This window comes from Bufo bufo, chromosome 4 (genome assembly GCF_905171765.1).
Source record: "Bufo bufo chromosome 4, aBufBuf1.1, whole genome shotgun sequence".
In the NCBI taxonomy this organism is placed as follows: domain Eukaryota; kingdom Metazoa; phylum Chordata; class Amphibia; order Anura; family Bufonidae; genus Bufo; species Bufo bufo.
The window spans coordinates 346,229,746-346,247,136 of NC_053392.1; the positions used below are offsets into that span (position 1 = coordinate 346,229,746).

The 17,391-nt window shown below is 42.8% G+C and overlaps 1 protein-coding gene across 2 annotated transcripts in view; it reads right to left on the reverse strand.

The window, feature by feature from the left end:
• Positions 1-7,302: 7,302 nt before the first annotated feature.
• The window catches only part of LOC120998279 (amine sulfotransferase-like), a 43,139-nt gene continuing 33,050 nt past the window's right edge, over positions 7,303-17,391 (reverse strand). The window contains exons 6-7 of one of the 2 annotated variants that reach the window (XM_040428902.1): positions 13,072-13,252; positions 7,303-7,499 (exon numbers count right to left, since the gene is read on the reverse strand). In XM_040428902.1, coding sequence (XP_040284836.1) covers positions 7,378-7,499; positions 13,072-13,252 — 303 coding nt within the window. In that variant the 3' untranslated portion in view covers positions 7,303-7,377. Of the gene's footprint in view, positions 7,500-12,333; positions 12,412-13,071; positions 13,253-17,391 lie in introns of those variants that run through there. The other variant, XM_040428903.1, reaches the window with a different exon arrangement.

Sequence of the window (17,391 nt, forward strand, 5' to 3'; positions counted from 1 at the left end):
GTCTGCTGGAATGGCAGATAATAATTGAGTGACATCAGGTACAACAGGGGCTATAGGCACAATGATGTTGTTGATAGCCCTTAAATCCTGTACAAAGCGGGTAGTACCATCTGCCTTTGTCACTGGATTCACGGGCGTGCTGTAGGGTGAAATCACCTCTTCCAGGATTCCCTTTTGTAGGAATTCTTCTATCATTGGCCTAAGTCCATCAAGTTTCTCTTTTGACAGTGGGTATTGTTTCTGGAGCACTGAGATGACACCTGGTTTCACAGTAGCTTTGAAAGGTGTGCAATCTATGAATCCTGTGTCATATTCATTTGAAGACCATAATGCAGGGTTAATGTTGTTAAGTTCTGGGTGGTCCTGTATGTTTGCAAGAATCAGTGGCACTGGTGTAGAGATTGGAATGAGACCTGAGTGTACTCATATGTCCTGATTCTTTGCTGATACCTGCAAGTCAAGCTTAATGAACAAATCTCTCCCTAACAGGCTGACTGGGCGATCTAGTATAATGCTAAGTACATGATCTGTGATGTATTCCCTGTCCATGGTCTCGAGGGGTAGTGAGTCATCTAAGTCCACCCCTTTTAGTGGTCCTCCTTCTGTCTGTCATTAGTGTCCCAGCTGCCCATAAGAACAAAGCTCTGATGTTAAGCACAACACTTAACATGTAACACATAACTTCAAACATTGAAACAAACAGATCTGACAATACAGACATGAACACACAAAGGGCCCATAAAAACTTTTCATTGACTTCAATAAAAAAAATAATGTACAGCTTGATCAATGCTGTTGGCACCAATAAAAACCAAAAACTTCCAAGAAAAATAAAATTTAATTCTCAATGCGCATATTATATGGAAACAAATACCGTACTCCATACGCATTCACATTTTCATGTACTCATTTTCACAAACAGCTCATAACCTCGCCCTCGTACATAAAAACTGAATTGCACACACAGCTCTGCTAAAAACATCTCTCAGTCTTCTTACATTTTCAACTCCACTACAACTCAGAGCCACACCCATTCACATTCCACTGAATCATGTATCTTCCAACCCAGTCAAACAATTTCTTTGTTACATTCCAAAACTTGTAGAACAGACAAACACAGCTTTCCTGGAAACAGATATCCACACCACACCCAGAATTGCTAATGGTCTGTCACTGTTTGTGTTTCTTTTTCCAATGTCTTCTGGTCTTCACTCTGTGATTAATCAACTCTTATAAGAAGACAATATACATGTTATAATCATACAGTAATTTTGTTAAAACCCAAATCATCTTATATGCCATGTGGTCTTAGTTTAGTGTTGCACACATCGTCACTTACTCTATATAATTCCCCTTCCCCCATTTCCTTTGCCTTGCGTCTCTTATCTCAAGAATGTTTCTTTGTTTAAGGCAGGAGAAGTAAATCCGTCCTTCACAGAACGTTCAACTTAAATATTCCTTAAACTTTTACTCATATCTGAATAAGGACTTAGAATGGGTGCAACCTTAGATTGATAGGATTGGACACTTCTTATTGGCATCATAGCACAATCACTGTGAGCACTTTCTTAACTAGTGGATTTGCAAACATCATTGGATCTAATCCAATGCTGGAGCCCTGTCTGTAAGATCTATAGATAACATACATTAGTATCTTCACAGTCTGCAGATGCATTACCAATTACCAGCCCCCTCCCCCCCCCCATATGGAGGGGGGTTGATTCCTCAGGGGGGTTTCAGTAACAGCACATTCCAGAGAGAAAACAGGAAAAGTTCTTGTGGAACTACAAGTAAAATAATTACTTTTGAATGTTACAGCAGATGTGGTGGGGGAAGGGATGCCACATGACAACTTCTTTGTTCTCTGTAGGATTCAAAATCCTCCATCTTGTAATAAGAAATGCTACTCATTTCTCCAACTTTCAATTTCTCTCAGTCACTTCCATGGACACTTTTCACCATAACTCAGTATGCACCAGCCTATTATTATCCTTCAACCAACTTCTCTTTTCCTTCAATACACTTATCCATTAACTGACCATCTTTTACTGCTGTAATCTCTAATTCTAGGGCTATGGATCGTCCCTATTTAAACACACACATATCATTAGGGCAACAAAACTTAACCAGTTCATTTCTGAACATTTAACACAAGCCCTTTCTGATTGCAGACACTGAAGCACTTTCTTTCTTGCTTAGTGCCATCAATTAACTTCCTGACACTGCTCTGTTTTCTCACTCACCAGAGCCCCCCCCCTTCACCATCACAGGAGTTCTGATGTACACAGTCTGTAAGCTCTAACTTCACAGATTCTTACAGATTTTCATCCCTGTTGCCAGCCAGGCATAACATTCTGTTTCACATTTTAACTGTCAATTCTTTATAATATCACATCCTGCCAAATTGTCTACCCATGGGTTAACTAGGAAGTAATTTGTGGGACTAGACCATGCAACATAAAGTTTACATGTTGGCAGTGATGGAAACAGAATGATTTCACAGTGGGATGTGACCGTACACTTACCACCCGGTCAACTTCTCACACAGACAGATAATCTTATCACTTCTAAAATACTTATACTATATATACATAAGAGTTAATCCGAGCTTGTAATCTTCTGTTCCCTGAACAGGATTTCTTCATAGTGCACTATATTTATTTCTAGTGATATGGACTCCCAGAGTCTCTTATAATCATCTTTCTTGGCTCCCTGAGCCTTGATGTGTCCCCTGGACACAAAAACCTACCGAAGTCTTAAGTAAATGGTTCAACTTACTTGGGTCGAGACGTGGTCAGTGCCCTCGGATCCGAGGGAGGACAAGAATTGATGTCTTTCACAGCAGACCCAAGGATGACCCTCTCGATCCCGGACATGAGCCCCCAAAGCTGTAAGGCAATCTGGACTCTTTGCCTATATGGTGTCCCTGACACCAGACCTCGGTGATCAGCTTGGATTAAGCCTTTTCTGGTACCAGGAGAATGAATCAGATTGAACATCAAAACACATGTCTTGTTCCAATCCATTCTGGTTTATTCACAGTCAGCAAACAGTTATAATAGAGGGGGTTGAACTTCCTTTACATCCAATCATATGTTAGCATTTGTTTTAACCTATAGTATGAATACACATGAGCTCTGCATTAACATAATAGATGACTCATAGTAACAGCATTTGACCACTCAGGTATAGACACATATGTGCTTAGTATGGTTGAGCCAAGATGACCCTATAAAGGTAAGACTGTTCAAACTACAAACTAAGGAATGTATGGGTATCTTGAAACCACACAGGAAGTTTCTCACATTCCAAAGGGGGGAAGGGGGATCTTGGAACAGTGCATTGGCCAGATGTAATCGTAATACACATTGCTGGAACAGACAAAATGGAGTTACTTATACCCCATCAGGCTGTAATTTCTGCAAACGGAGGATCTACTAAATATTTATTTCATTTCTTTTTTGTGGTGCGCAAATTCATGCACCTGCCTAATTTTGTTTAAACAATTATAGCACACTTTCTGTAAATCCAATAAACTTCATTTCACTTCTCAAATATCACTGTGTGTGTCTCCTATATGATATATTTAACTGACATTTTTTATCGTAACAACCAACGATTTATACAGGAAAATCATGACGATTAACAAGGTTGCCCAAACTTTTGCATCCCACTGTACTGCTTCAAACTAGGCTTATGAATTTTGAAAGTCTTAAACTGGTAAAAACTCTTGCCTTATTCTAACCTTGGTTGAAGGTGCTTTTCTGAATCCTTGAACCTCTATTCCAGTGTTGTTCTGACAGTTGGCCTAAACTGTCCTCAGAGTTTGAGCTGGCGGTGTGGATGCCTGAAGCTGTCTCCTACACCTGGTACCAGGGATCTCAAGTCTCCCGGACGTTCAGGGAGTCTCCCGCTATTAGATAGCGGCTCCCTGACGCCCGCATGTGAAACAATATATCCCGGAAAGGTTTACTGATAGCAGAGCAGAGAGATAAGAGAAGTGACAGGACACAGAGTTTAGATTACAGGTTGAATTAACCCTTTAGGGTCAAATTGGCTTCTCAAGGAGATATATATGTTAAAGGCATCCCTTCTGTCTCATTCAGTAGCTATATAACTATTGAGAGATGTATTTTTTTTTAAATACATTTACACATTTAACCCTCCATTTTAATTATATTATTTACCCCAGTGTTAAATTCACACCCCCTGGATGCTTGTTTTTTTCCTACAGTGGGGTAGATAATTACACACAGGGTTTTAAAGAATAAACTTCCTGACTCAGACCAAGAGCCGACTCAGCGAGTCAGCAAGTGAATCGAAGCATCCGCGCATGCGCATTGCGCAACCTAAGCTTCGGTTCACTTGCTTCTTGTCAGCTCAGCGAATGAACCGAAGATTCGATTCATGAATCGGTTCATTTGAATGAACTGATTCAAATGAACCGATTAATGTGAAAGATCCGAACTTCCCATCTCTAGTTTACTCGCAGTAAACCTTTCCGGCAACCTGTAGCAGTGTCCCCTTCTCGGCGCGTGCGCACAGTGCAAGAAGAAGCCGAGGCCAGCAGTCCGCAATGGCGCATCAGGCTGAGCCTGTGCGCACGCGCGCGCGGGAGGAGATGGAGGGAGAGGAGAGGCGGCACTGAGGAGTAGAAGGCGGCGCTGGGCGCGAACGGCGATGCGTGCGGCCGGGCCCCACCCCACCCCCCCCCCCCCCCCCCCCCCCCCCACCGGGCACCATGCATCCACAGACCTCCCTTGCTTGGGCACCTTAATTCAATGATTGACAGGTTAGTAAAACCAGTTTTTCCGCAGAATAAAGCCACAAATAGCTTTTATAAGGCCACCTTAGAAATCAGAATACTACCCTGGACATAAGCATATGTTTAGCTCACAGGGCTTATAGGTGGTGACAGAATCCCTTTAATCATATACATAAATATGATAATTTGGGGCAGGGTAATGAGCCCAGTCCTCCACACCATAGAGCAAAGTGTGCAGATACTGCATATGTTTGGAAAATGTAATAAAAAGTTCGTGAAAGATGCAGGTTGGGATGTCTGTGGTACAAAGGTGCCTAGTAAGCCCTCAAGTAATGGCTGTTTTGCTGATCCTTTGTCTTGAATAAATTGTAATAATCCCTTGAATACTTGGCTGAATGCAGCTTGGGCACTGGTCACTCCGGAGGGGTGATTTATAGGAGTGGATTGCTCGCTCACCTCTAGGTAGAATAGTTGCAGGCTTGAAACCCTGGACTGTGGAGCCGACAGGGACAGAGCAGAGAGGCTGTGAATAAGCCTCCCTCCAGCTATACAGCTACATTTCTGCTGCTTTCTGACTAAGCTTCATGAGTGAACTGGACTGCTCTCAGCTCTACTCTGCACTGAACTGGTCTGTTCTAGAATGAACTGCCTAACTAGGTCTGAGCTAAGCTATATATATACACTGACACTGCCCCATCTTGTGGAGAAACAAGTGTAGTGCACCCTGACTAGGCCTGTGTAAAGGTTCTTACATGTGAATCACATTGTGACATGGGAGAATATGACATGAGATGAAATACAGCATACAGGCATAATATAAGACATTAAAACACAATAAAAACAAGTTTGCGGTGCCCACAGTCACATAGTGGGACACTGCACACCTAACTGCTGTTCTTTCTTTTACAGACCCCTCGAGACTTCCATTACCAGAACCACCAATTAACATCTTTGTCCAACCTCGTGGACCCCACAGACTGCACCACTTGCATCTGTAACCCAGGTAAGTTTTTTAACCATCGTGTCATATTGCACATGCAAAATATAAGGGTTCATGACACCATGTCCCCCCTTATTTGCATCCGCAACAAGGTTTGCTCAAAACGCATCTCTGGATTTCTACTACCTCACCCAACTGGAAACCCGGGTGAGATATACACCCCCACCACACCTCTACTGTACACTTCACCACAATATATATTTATATATATATCCCAATTAAATCTACAGTTATAGTTTGTCAATAAGTGAAATGCCCAACTACCCCTTCACCTTAGGATACAATAGCAGCCTGTCTTACATATGAAATGGCATGGTGAGGGGGCCTATGACCTCCCTGGCTATGAGGCCCAGTTGCAACTGTGAACAATGTGACTCTATATATACCACTGCCTCCCTTTCAACCAGTAGAACTCCTTCATGCTGTGGGTAAACCATGTTGATGGATCTATTGGTCCTTAAAGTCACCCATGGCTTAATGCATAGAGACCATTTCACTGCAAAACTCCCAACCATCTAATATCCGGCAGGACAGTCCTGGACTTCAGCGACTGTACCAGAATGGCTGAAGTATGTGCCGATTTGAACTGTATCTGTATCCTGAGGATGCAGATAATGTTGAATGCTGCGATGAAGCAGGGAGCATTCAGGTCCAATCTCAACCATTCCTAGCTATCCCCAGCAGCAGGCGTGATGTGGTGATGTCATTGCGTCTGCTGACCTGAGCAGGTGACCTCACAGAGTGGCTTAGATACTGTATGAGGGCACTAAGGGGACATTTTTCTGTGTCTGGCTACTAAGGATACATAACTACTGTGAAGGGGGCACTAAGAAGGCTTAACTACAGTGTGGAGGCACTAAGGGGGCATAACTGGGAGCATTAGCAGGGCTTTTTTACTGTGAGGGGGCAATAAGGGGACATCGTGGGGCACTAAGGTGGCATAACTACTGTGAAGGGGGCACTTAGAAAGCTTAATTACAGTGTAGAGACACTAAGGGGGTATAAATGGGAGATTTAGCAGGACATTTTTACTGTGAGGGGGACAGTAAGGGGAAATTATTTTATGGACCACTTAGGTGGCATAACTACTGTGTGGGGACACTAAGGGACATAACTGTGGGAGAACTAACAGGGCATTTTTACTATAAGGGAGCACTAAGGGGGCAAAACTAATGTGTGGGGACACAAAGGAGCATAACTACTGTGTGGGCACACTAAGGAAGCATCACTACTGTGAAGGGGGCAGTAAGAGGGAAAAACTCCTCTGAGGCACTAAGGAAGAATAACTACTGCGTGTGTGTGTGTGTGTGTATGGGGGCAACATTTTTGGGAATAATTACTGTGGCATTGCGTGGAGTTAGAAAATTAATATGGCCTAATGTATTGACCCTCCTTTCAAAAGCTAGTAATATTGATCATATACCACTTTCATTGTTTTTTTAGTTTTTTACTTGATCATTTATTGTTAAGACCAAATCAACATTCCTGGTACATGTGTAAAATACAGGATAAGTAAATGAAGTATATGGTAATTTGCCAACAAAACGGTTTAATATAATGTATTGGTTATGTATTTGTACATCATTAATTATTGAGTAGATTAGTCCGTCTTCTATTCTTCATTGATGTCCCAGATAAATTTCAGTGACAGATCTCCTAACTTTTCTTGGAGCACTTTATCAACTTTTTCACTTTGAGCAACAGTCAATAGATTTTTCCAATCTCCAATTGTCCCTGAAAGTTAAATATAAACATGAAAACTCCACTTCTTAATAGCACAATATAATTTTTATTTTAGTATTTTCAGCTGAATCACAGATAAGAAACAAGGTTTTTGATGAAATAGCAGCCTTAGGCCTTATGCACACGACCATTGTGTGTTTTGTGGTCCGCAAATTGCGGAGCCGCAAAACACAGGTGGCGTCCGTGTGCGTTTTTGGCGGACCGCAGAACGGAGCAACGGATGCGGACAGCACACGGAGTGCTGTCTGCATCTTTTGCGGCCCCATTGAAGTGAATGGGTCAGCATCCAAGCCACAAAAACTGCGGCTCGGACCAATACAACAGTGGTGTGCATGAGGCCTTAGGTTGATGAGCCGCACCCAATTTACTTTTCTCTTTTTTTTTTGTACAGCATATTTTTACCATGCCCTGTGACATTTCCATTAAGTTCCAACCTTCAGAAAAACTTATTTTTGGATATATTCCAGGGTTTGGCAAAAAAAAAAACTGTGAAAAACTGCATGTGTGAATCCAGCCTTACAGCTGTGGCTCACAATGGACTCCCTCCAACTAAGCTGTGAAGCTGGCTGCATGCAAACATACAGGATTTTCTTTTTTTTTTTCTTTTTTTCTTTACCCCTTCCCAACATTTACCATACATGTACAGTGGATAGTGGGTCTTTAGTGTCATACTGTAGCTGGCAGGTGCCTGCTGTTTTCCACAAAAAACATCCTGCAACAGTGTCTATGCTTGGAAAAGACTCTGATCAAAGAGATTTAACCTCTCAGATGCCGTGGTCACTTGCAACCATGGGATCCTTCCCATGACCAAAAACCCCTTATTCCCACAACAAGATCGCAGGAGTCTTTCGGTTACTGTGGCAGCCTTGTAAATGCTTTGTAAAGTTCCTATTAAGCCCTTGCCACAGACTGCAAGAATATTTGAAGGCACTCTATGGTTCTGTATAATGATTGCATTTTTATGCTAAAAATACAGTAAAAAAAATAAAATATCTTTTAGGCTACTTTCACACCTGCGTTAGGTGCGGATCCGTCTGGTATCTGCACAGACGGATCCGCACCTATAATGCAAACGCTTGTATCCGTTCAGAACGGATCCGTTTGCTCGTTCATGATAATGCAAACGGATCCGTTTTGACTTACACTGAAAGTCAATGGGAGGCGGATCCGTTTTCAATTGCACCATATTGTGTCAGTGAAAACGGATCCGTCCCCATTGACTTACATTGTCTTACATTGTCAGTTTCGTCAGACGGACAGCGTTTTGGTGTCCACCTCCAGAGCGGAATGGAAACTGATCGGAGGCAAACTGATGCAAACAGAATGCATTGGGGATAAACTGATCCGTTTTGGGCCGCTTGTGAGAGCCCTGAAACGGATCTCACAAGCGGACCCAGAAACGCCAGTGTGAAAGTAGCCTTAACTAGAGATGAGTGAATTTTTCAAAAACTAAATTCGGCCGGTTCGCCGAATTTTTGGAAAAAAAATTGGTTTGATCCGAATTTATTTGCGGCGAATCGCGTTAAAAAATGGCTATTTCCTGGCTGCAGAGAGCCTTTATAGTGGTGTAGAACACTGTGCCTTGCAGTAACACGCACAGGGAGTCTGCTGTGGTAGTGAAATAATACTGTGAGTGAGTATGACAGGCGTCGCTCTTAGAATCACTGCACACTTCACTTAATTGGGCAGTCACGGGGCCAAAACGGACCAAATAACTCAGCCTTACAGGTCGATGCTAGCCCCAAGAAGAAGCACACTCCTTTTACACCGTCGTCAGCTGATTCCACATAGATGTCTACAGAACCTGTTCTGTTAAACGCTTATACAAGTAGATCCCCCCTGACAGAATGGAGAGGGTGTCAGCAGTAAGTTTGTGTTGACGTCACTGATTATTTTGCCCTTCCTCTGATCCGTCAGAACAATAACCCCCTAAAAACGGATCCTGTTTGTGGAGCATCCGCCTTCACTCGGTCAACATTTGGTCAGTAATCCATCAGTATTGCTAATGCCCCAAAAAACAGGAATGGATCCAAAACAGAGATGACCGAGTCAACCTTTCAAGAACCGCTGGGTTTCTGGTCAATTCAACAGGAAATCCCAGCAACTGTGTTAGTTTTCATCCATGTTATTCTTTATTCCATAGAGTATAAATACAAGATTACAGGACGCGTTTTGGCTCGTCCCGCCTTTCTCAACTGCCGAAACGCGTCCTGTAATCTTGTATTTATACTCTATGGAATAAAGAATAACATGGATTAAAACGACACAGATGCTGGGATTTCCTGTCGAATTGATTGATAGGGACTGCCCTTTCCCGTGCAACAGTTGGAGGATCGGGAGCTGTCTGTTTGGTATCCGGGTTTCTGGTCAAGACACAACCGCTAGATGACACTGGGAGCTTTCACTGCGACTCCTGCTGTCACGCCCCCTTACTCTGCTGTGACCTGTGCCTGCGCCAGAAACATTTAGGCCCCTGCCAAGTGCAGGGCCTGGCACTTCTCTGTCTGATGTACTGTTAGTTCAGATAAATAAATAAAAAAGGAATTAAAACACCCCAAAAAAGTCTGCAATTTTCTCACTTCACCACACAACGGCCTTTTTTTCTCACTAATACACACAAAATAGGGCTTTAGAATATATAACTGCACCGCTGAACGGCAAATAGGCCCTTATTATTTTCCAATTATACACACCACATAAGGCTTTAGAACATATAACTGCACAGCTGAACGGCAAATATATTTTACTTTTGCCACTAATACACAACAGAAAGGGCTTTAGAACAGATTCAGTATATTCCAATGCAGTAAACTGATCTCCGCCAGGGGAAGCCTGGCCATGACCAGAAAGAGCGTGGCTTCAAGCTTTAGCTCTCACATTTGACCACAGCATCTGAGAGGTTAAATTTCTGCGATCAGCATTAGGCCTCATTCACACATCAGTGTTTCACGGACATGTGCTGTACGTGTTCTTCACGGACAGCACACGTCCCCATTTATTTTAATGTGTGTATTCAGACATCAGTGTTTTAGCATGGTCCGTGGGTCAGTGTTTTATAAAATGAGAATGCTTGGACTGTGAGAAAACGTCTGTATGTGGGTAAGTGACTGGCTCAATGATAGAAAACAGAGGGTGGTTATTAACGGTACACACTCAGATTGGGTCACTGTCACTAGTGGGGTACCTCAGGGGTCAGTATTGGGCCCTATTCTCTTCAATATATTTATTAATGATCTTGTAGAAGGCTTGCATAGTAAAGTATCAATTTTCGCAGATGACACTAAACTGTGTAAAGTAATTAACACTAAAGAGAACAGTATACTACTACAGAGGGATCTGGATAGATTGGAGGCTTGGGCAGATAAGTGGCAGATGAGGTGTAACACTGACAAATGTAAAGTTATGCACATGGGAAGGAATAATGCAAGTCACCCGTACATACTAAATGGTAAAACACTCGGTAACACTGACATGGAAAAGGATCTAGGAATTTTAATAAACAGCAAACTAAGCTGTAAAAAACAGTGTCAGGCAGCTGCTGCCAAGGCCAATAAGATAATGGGTTGCATCAAAAGGGGGTATAGATGCCTGTGATAAGAACATATTCCTACTACTTTACAAATCATTAGTCAGACCACACATGGAGTACTGTGTACAGTTCTGGGCTCCTATAAAGAAGGCAGACATAGCAGAGCTGGAGAAGGTCCAGAGGAGGGCAACTAAAGTAATAACTGGAATGGGGCAACTACAGTACCCTGAAAGATTATCAAAATTAGGGTTATTCACCTTAGAAAAAAGACGACTCAGGGGAGATCTGATTAATACGTACCAATATATCAGGTGTCAGTACAGAGATCTATCCCATCATCTATTTATCCCCCAGACTGTGACTGTGACGAGGGGACATCCTCTGCGTCTGGAGGAAAGAAGGTTTGTACACAAACATAGAAAAGGATTCTTTACGGTAAGAGCAGTGAGACTATGGAACTCTCTGCCTGAGGAGGTGGTGATGGTGAGTACAATAAAGGAATTCAAGAGGGGCCTGGATGTATTTCTGGAGTGTAATAATATTACAGGCTATAGCTACTAGAGAGGGGTCGTTGATCCAGGGAGTTATTCTGATTGCCTGATTGGCGTCGGGAAGGAATTTTTTATTCCCCTAAAGTGGGGGAAATTGGCTTCTACCTCACAGTTTTTTTTTTTTGCCTTCCTCTGGATCAACTTGCAGGATAACAGGCCGAACTGGATGGACAGATGTCTTTTTTCGGCCTTATGTACTATGTTACTATGTTACTAGTCTATGTGTCCGTGAAAACCACGGATGCAACACAGATGCCATCCATGTTTCATGGATCATTAAGAAGAGATGCTTTGAAAATTATTTTTCAGCTGTTCGGTGTCAACACGGATGCAACGTGGAAAGCTAAAAACGGACACACAGACCCAACACTGATCCTTCACGGACAGCTTAACGGATGCATCACTGACCATCTGCTCACGAATTTGAGCACGGACACGGACGTGTGAATGAGGCTTTACTGTCCATTGCATACATCAAACCCAGGCCTCTGCTGTATAAAACAGCAGAAACCTGGTGGTTATTATGGCAGCTACTGCACTCACGAGTGGGCACTATCTTTAAAGACCGGACAGTGGAAGTCGGAAAGGGATTAAAGGTTTGTATTTTTCTTAAAGTAATCAAACATTATTGAAATAATAAGGCTATGGCTATGTAATTTTTAGTGCACAGTAAATGCCATAAGCACAAAACAAAAAAACATGGTGGAATTGTGTTTCTTAGTTTGTTTGTTTTGTTTTTGTTTTAAATTTCACCCGTGAGAAAATTTATTGCCATTTTTCCAATACAAGTTATGGTAATTTGTATCATCAAATACTACTTGTCCTATAAAAAAATAAGCCATTTATATGATTATGTGAACAAAAAATGTAAAAGTATTAAAATAAACCAAAAGCAACGGAAATTTGGTATCATTGTAATTGACCTGACTTACAGAATAAAGGTAACATGCACACGTCCGTGGAACACGGACCGTGTGATACCGGCCTGGATTTCTTCTGAGTGCAGGAGCGCACGGCGTCATTGGTAGCTATGACGCCGTGCGCTTCCTGCTGCCACCGCAGTACAGTACTACACTGGTATAGAGCAACCAATGACGCCGTGCGCTCCTGCACTCAGAAGAAATCCAGGCCGGTATCACGCAGTCCGTGTTCCACAGACGTGTGCATGAGGCTTAAAGGTAACATGCCATTTCACCACCCAGTGAATACACAATTGTGTTTATTTTCCTGTTCCACCCATTTATAATTTTTTCCAGCTTTCTAATGCAACTTATGGAATATTGTGCCATTAGAAAGTACTACTTGTCCCACTAAAAAACAAGCTTTCATATGGCTATATGAACAGAAAAATAAAACAGTAATGACTTTGGAAGGCCGAGAGTAAAAAATGAAAATGGATAATGGCTGCAGTGGGAAGGGGTAACTCCACTCCTAATGGTTTCCTTTAATTTCCTCCTAAGAGCTTATGATATTTCTATGTTACCTTTGCGTAGAAGGCTTCCTTGCTGTTGATCTAAGAATTGTTTTTTAACAGACTCATAATTGGCAAGTGGATCTTTCTTCATATTTTGAAATGTTGACTTCTCCACAACTCTGTCCACTCCTTCATCATCAAGTTTAATTTCCAGAAACTCACATATTTTCAAAACAGCAGATTTTAGATCCTTTAAAGAAAAAAAAAGAAGAAACTGCCAGTGATGCATAGAATAAAGTCTAAAGGCTTATAAAATATAGTGGTTAGGTTTCAAAAATGTACCTCAAAAGGCTGGATTTGCACACAGTATGGTAGATACACTAATGCAAATGCGCCATAATTATGGCTCAGTATGAGCCAAAATTCTGACACCAAGACCATGCACCAAAACTTATTGTCTCAGACTTTTTGTTCCTTAGCTGAGGGGAGTAAAAGGTGTGTGACTTAGGCCCCCTGCACACGAACGTGTGCTTCCCGTTACCGTATTGCGGACGGCATTTGCGGATCCGCAATACTCGGGTGCCGTTCCGTGGGCATTCCACATCACGGATGCGGACCCATTCACTTGAATGGGTCCGCAAATCCGGAGATGCGGAATGGTGCGGAAGGGAAGCACGGAACGGAACCCTATGGGAGCAATACAGAGTGCTTCCGTGGGGTTTCGTCCCGTACTTCCATTCCACAAAAAGATAGAACATGTCCTATTTTTTTGCGGAACGGCCGGATCGCGGACCCATTCAAGTGAATGGGTCCTCCGCGATCCGCTGTGGCTGCCCCACGGACTGTGTTCGTGCATTGTGGCCCGCATTTTGCAGCACGACCACGGGGTGCACACGTTCGTGTGCAGGGGGCCTTAATGTTGATGGGGCATGGAATTAGATGAACCAAAGTTGTGCCAAAATTCAAGCGCACAATTCTGGAGCAGTCTAAAGGTGTGCCAGATTTATCATCCAGCATCCAGCATGAACTACTGTAATAAGTCTAGCACATTTTCATAGGTTTCCATATTGTGCTTTTTTTAATTTAAAACTTTGCTGCCAGATGTTATTCTGAAATCATTAGCAAGCTAATAATATGCCAACATTACCAACTCTTTTTTTTTTTTGCGGGGGGGGGGGGGGGGGGGGGGGTCAGAGGCCTATTTTTTTGCAAATCACATCATCAGGTATGAATGTACATGATGTGCATGTACAATGTGCATGTACAAATTAGGGCTCGTTCACACGACCCTATGTCTTTTCCAGTGTTTTGCACGGATCCGTTGTTGTGTTATTTGTTTCCATTGTGTTTCCGTTTCTGTTCCGTTTTTCCGTATGGCATATACAGTATACAGTAATTGCATAGAAAAAATTGGGCTGGGCATAACATCTTCAATAGATGGTTCCGCAAAAACAGAACAGATACGGAAGACATACGGAGCCCTAATTTTTTTTGCGGACCCATTGACTTGAATGGAGCCACGGAACGTTATTGCGGGCAATAATAGGACATGTTCTATCTTTCAACGGAACGGAAAAACGGAAACGAAATGCATACGGAGTACATTCCGTTTTTTTTGCGAAACCATTGAAATGAATGGTTCCGTATACGGACCGTATTCGGAACGCAAAAAACGGCCTGTATACAGAAGGCAAAAAACTTTCGTGTTAACGAGCCCTTACATTCAGTTATTTTATTTTTCCCAAATAAGGCTACATGCACAAGGCCGTATGTGTTTTGCGGTCCGCAAAAAAAAACGGATGACGTTCCGTATGGAATCTGTTTTTTTGCGGATCCGTTTTTTGTGTGGATCCATTGTAATAATGCCTATCCTTGTCTGCAAACTAGAAAAAAATAGGACAATGATAGAGACCGGGGCGGCACAGTTGCATAAACAGTCCACATCAAACAGCGAAGCAAATGTTCTGGGCTGTTCAGGATCTACACACTTGTGGTGGTGCGCAGCTACTCACAGTGAAGAGATTGGCAAAATCGCAATGAAGAAGAAAGAATTTGTAGCGGCACTCACCAGTGTGTTGTTACAAACAGGTTTCTTTTATTCCAAATAGAATGTAGCAGAGGGCAGACAAATCTTATGCATGCATGTGAAGAGCGACGGCCGTTTCTCGCTAGCAATCGCTTCCTCAGGCTCTGCGTCAGCGCATATCATGCGCGTCACCCTTTTAAATAGCGGCAATGCCGGTTGTCATAGCAATTGACAACACAGTTGTGCCTTCATCAAAGGTTAGTACAAACAAAAATACATGCCACACAAAAAGACAAAACAACAAATACCCGGCAATACAGCACTGAAATACATATCACGATTGCATGTGCATTATATGACTACAGGAACGAACTCAAGTCGTTCCTGTCATTTAAACTAAGCTCACCCAGGGCTTGAGTGCGCAGAATCCACCTCGCTTCCCTCTGCAGGAGGAGACGATGTCTATCTCCCCCTGCAGAGGGGTGGGCACAGTCTCCAATCCCGTGAAGGAGATACAATCAGTGTTACCTCCATGTACACTTCTAATGTGTTCTAAAAAAATCTCGGGCAACCTTTGCCTGTTTTTATTGAGTTGAAATGTTCCCTCACTCTTTCGAACATACACCTAATTGTTTTCCCAACATAGAATCGCCCGCAACTGCAGAGTAAAAAAAAATAGGACACACTTTTTTTTGAGGGGCAATGGAACGGACATACTGATGCGGACAGCACACGGTGTGCTGTCCGCGTTTATTGCGGACCCATTGAAATGAATGGGTCCACATCCTATCCCCAAAAAAAAAGGAACAGACAAGGAAACAAAATACGTTCGTGTGCATGAGGCCTAAGTGTGTGGGAGTGCAAACTGTTTATTATTTGGTGAAAATTCTATTAAAGTAGATTCCCATAGTTTTGTAGCTACCAGTATGCAGTTAATTAGTGACATTATTCACATGTTGTGCTTTTATCATGGTTTTTGCTGCAGTTTTCCCAAAATGCTATTTACTTTTTTTTTTTTTATTGGTCAATGTTGCCATATGATCTTAAAGAATAAAGTGTAAAGAAATACTTTATCCTGCTTCCCTCTTTTGGACTCAATCCAACGTACATCTCTCTGTAGCAGGGATATCAAACTTGTTGTCCCCCAGCTGTTGTAAAATTGCCACTCCCAGCATGCCATGGTAGCTGTAGGCTGCCCAGGCAAGATTAAAGTTGTAGTTTTGCGACAGCTGGAGGACCACAAGTTTTACATCTCTTATCTATAGCATATCAGAAGATAGTTTTGACATAATTTTAACCTTTTAAAGGGGCTACCTCACTACTAGTAATGGATGAACATCGGCCAGGACGTTTCGCAAACCGCGAGTTTGCGGCGGGCCTCTTCACTTTAATGGCAGGCGAACCTGAAAAACCTCAGGTCATATTTGCAGCCACCAAATACTTACTAGAAGTGCACAAACAGTCCCACAATATGGACAGTGACATACCAGAGGGGGATCAATGGCAAAAATTCCACAAAAAAAATGTATTTTATCAGGGGGCCATTTAAAGGAAACCTCTAAAAAAAATGTGCCCTGCTGAGCCTAGAGAATATTTATTTTAGGTGTACGAGAGTACAGACCCCAAAAAATAGGCATTCACCTACTAAAAAAACTAGTGATTATGTGCTGGAGGTAAATTAAGCGGTCACTGGGATAAAAAGTTTACTGTAGACCAGTGGCGTACAGGCCTACACAATTAGGCATTCAAACTGACAGAAAAGGCCTTTTATCGCTCTATATACATAAGACAAGGACCATCCTTTGTTCTGGGTGATGGAGGATATGTGTGGGCTGGCATGAGGAAATTCTATTACACGTGGTCGTCACAGGTGTTGAATTCCTCTGAGATCCATGCCTCATTCATTTTTAGAAATGTGAGGTAGTCCACACTGTAGTGAGCTAGGCGAGTGCGCTTATCGGTCACGATCCCCTCTGCTGCGCTGAACGTCCTTTCGGACAGGACACTAGCCGAGGGGCAAGCAAGAGTTCCATAGCAAATTGTGCCAGCTCTGGCCACAGGTCAAGCCTGCACACCCAGTAGTCCAGGGGTTCTCGCTTCTTCTCCCGTTAACCCGATGTAGTCGGATACCTGCCGGTCTAAGCGTTTCCTGAGGCTGGATCCAAAGGGCGGCTGTGGAAGGAGTTGGGCTGCAAGAATGATCTCATTTCCGAAGTGACCAACACATCTTCAAACTGCCCTCTTCTTGCAGGTGTGGTAGGATTGGTACTTGTACCTGGTTTGCTGTGGGTAGAAATTCTTCTGCCAGCACCTGCAACAGCAGAATGCAGCATCTCTCGCAGCAAGGCCTGGAAATGCTGAAT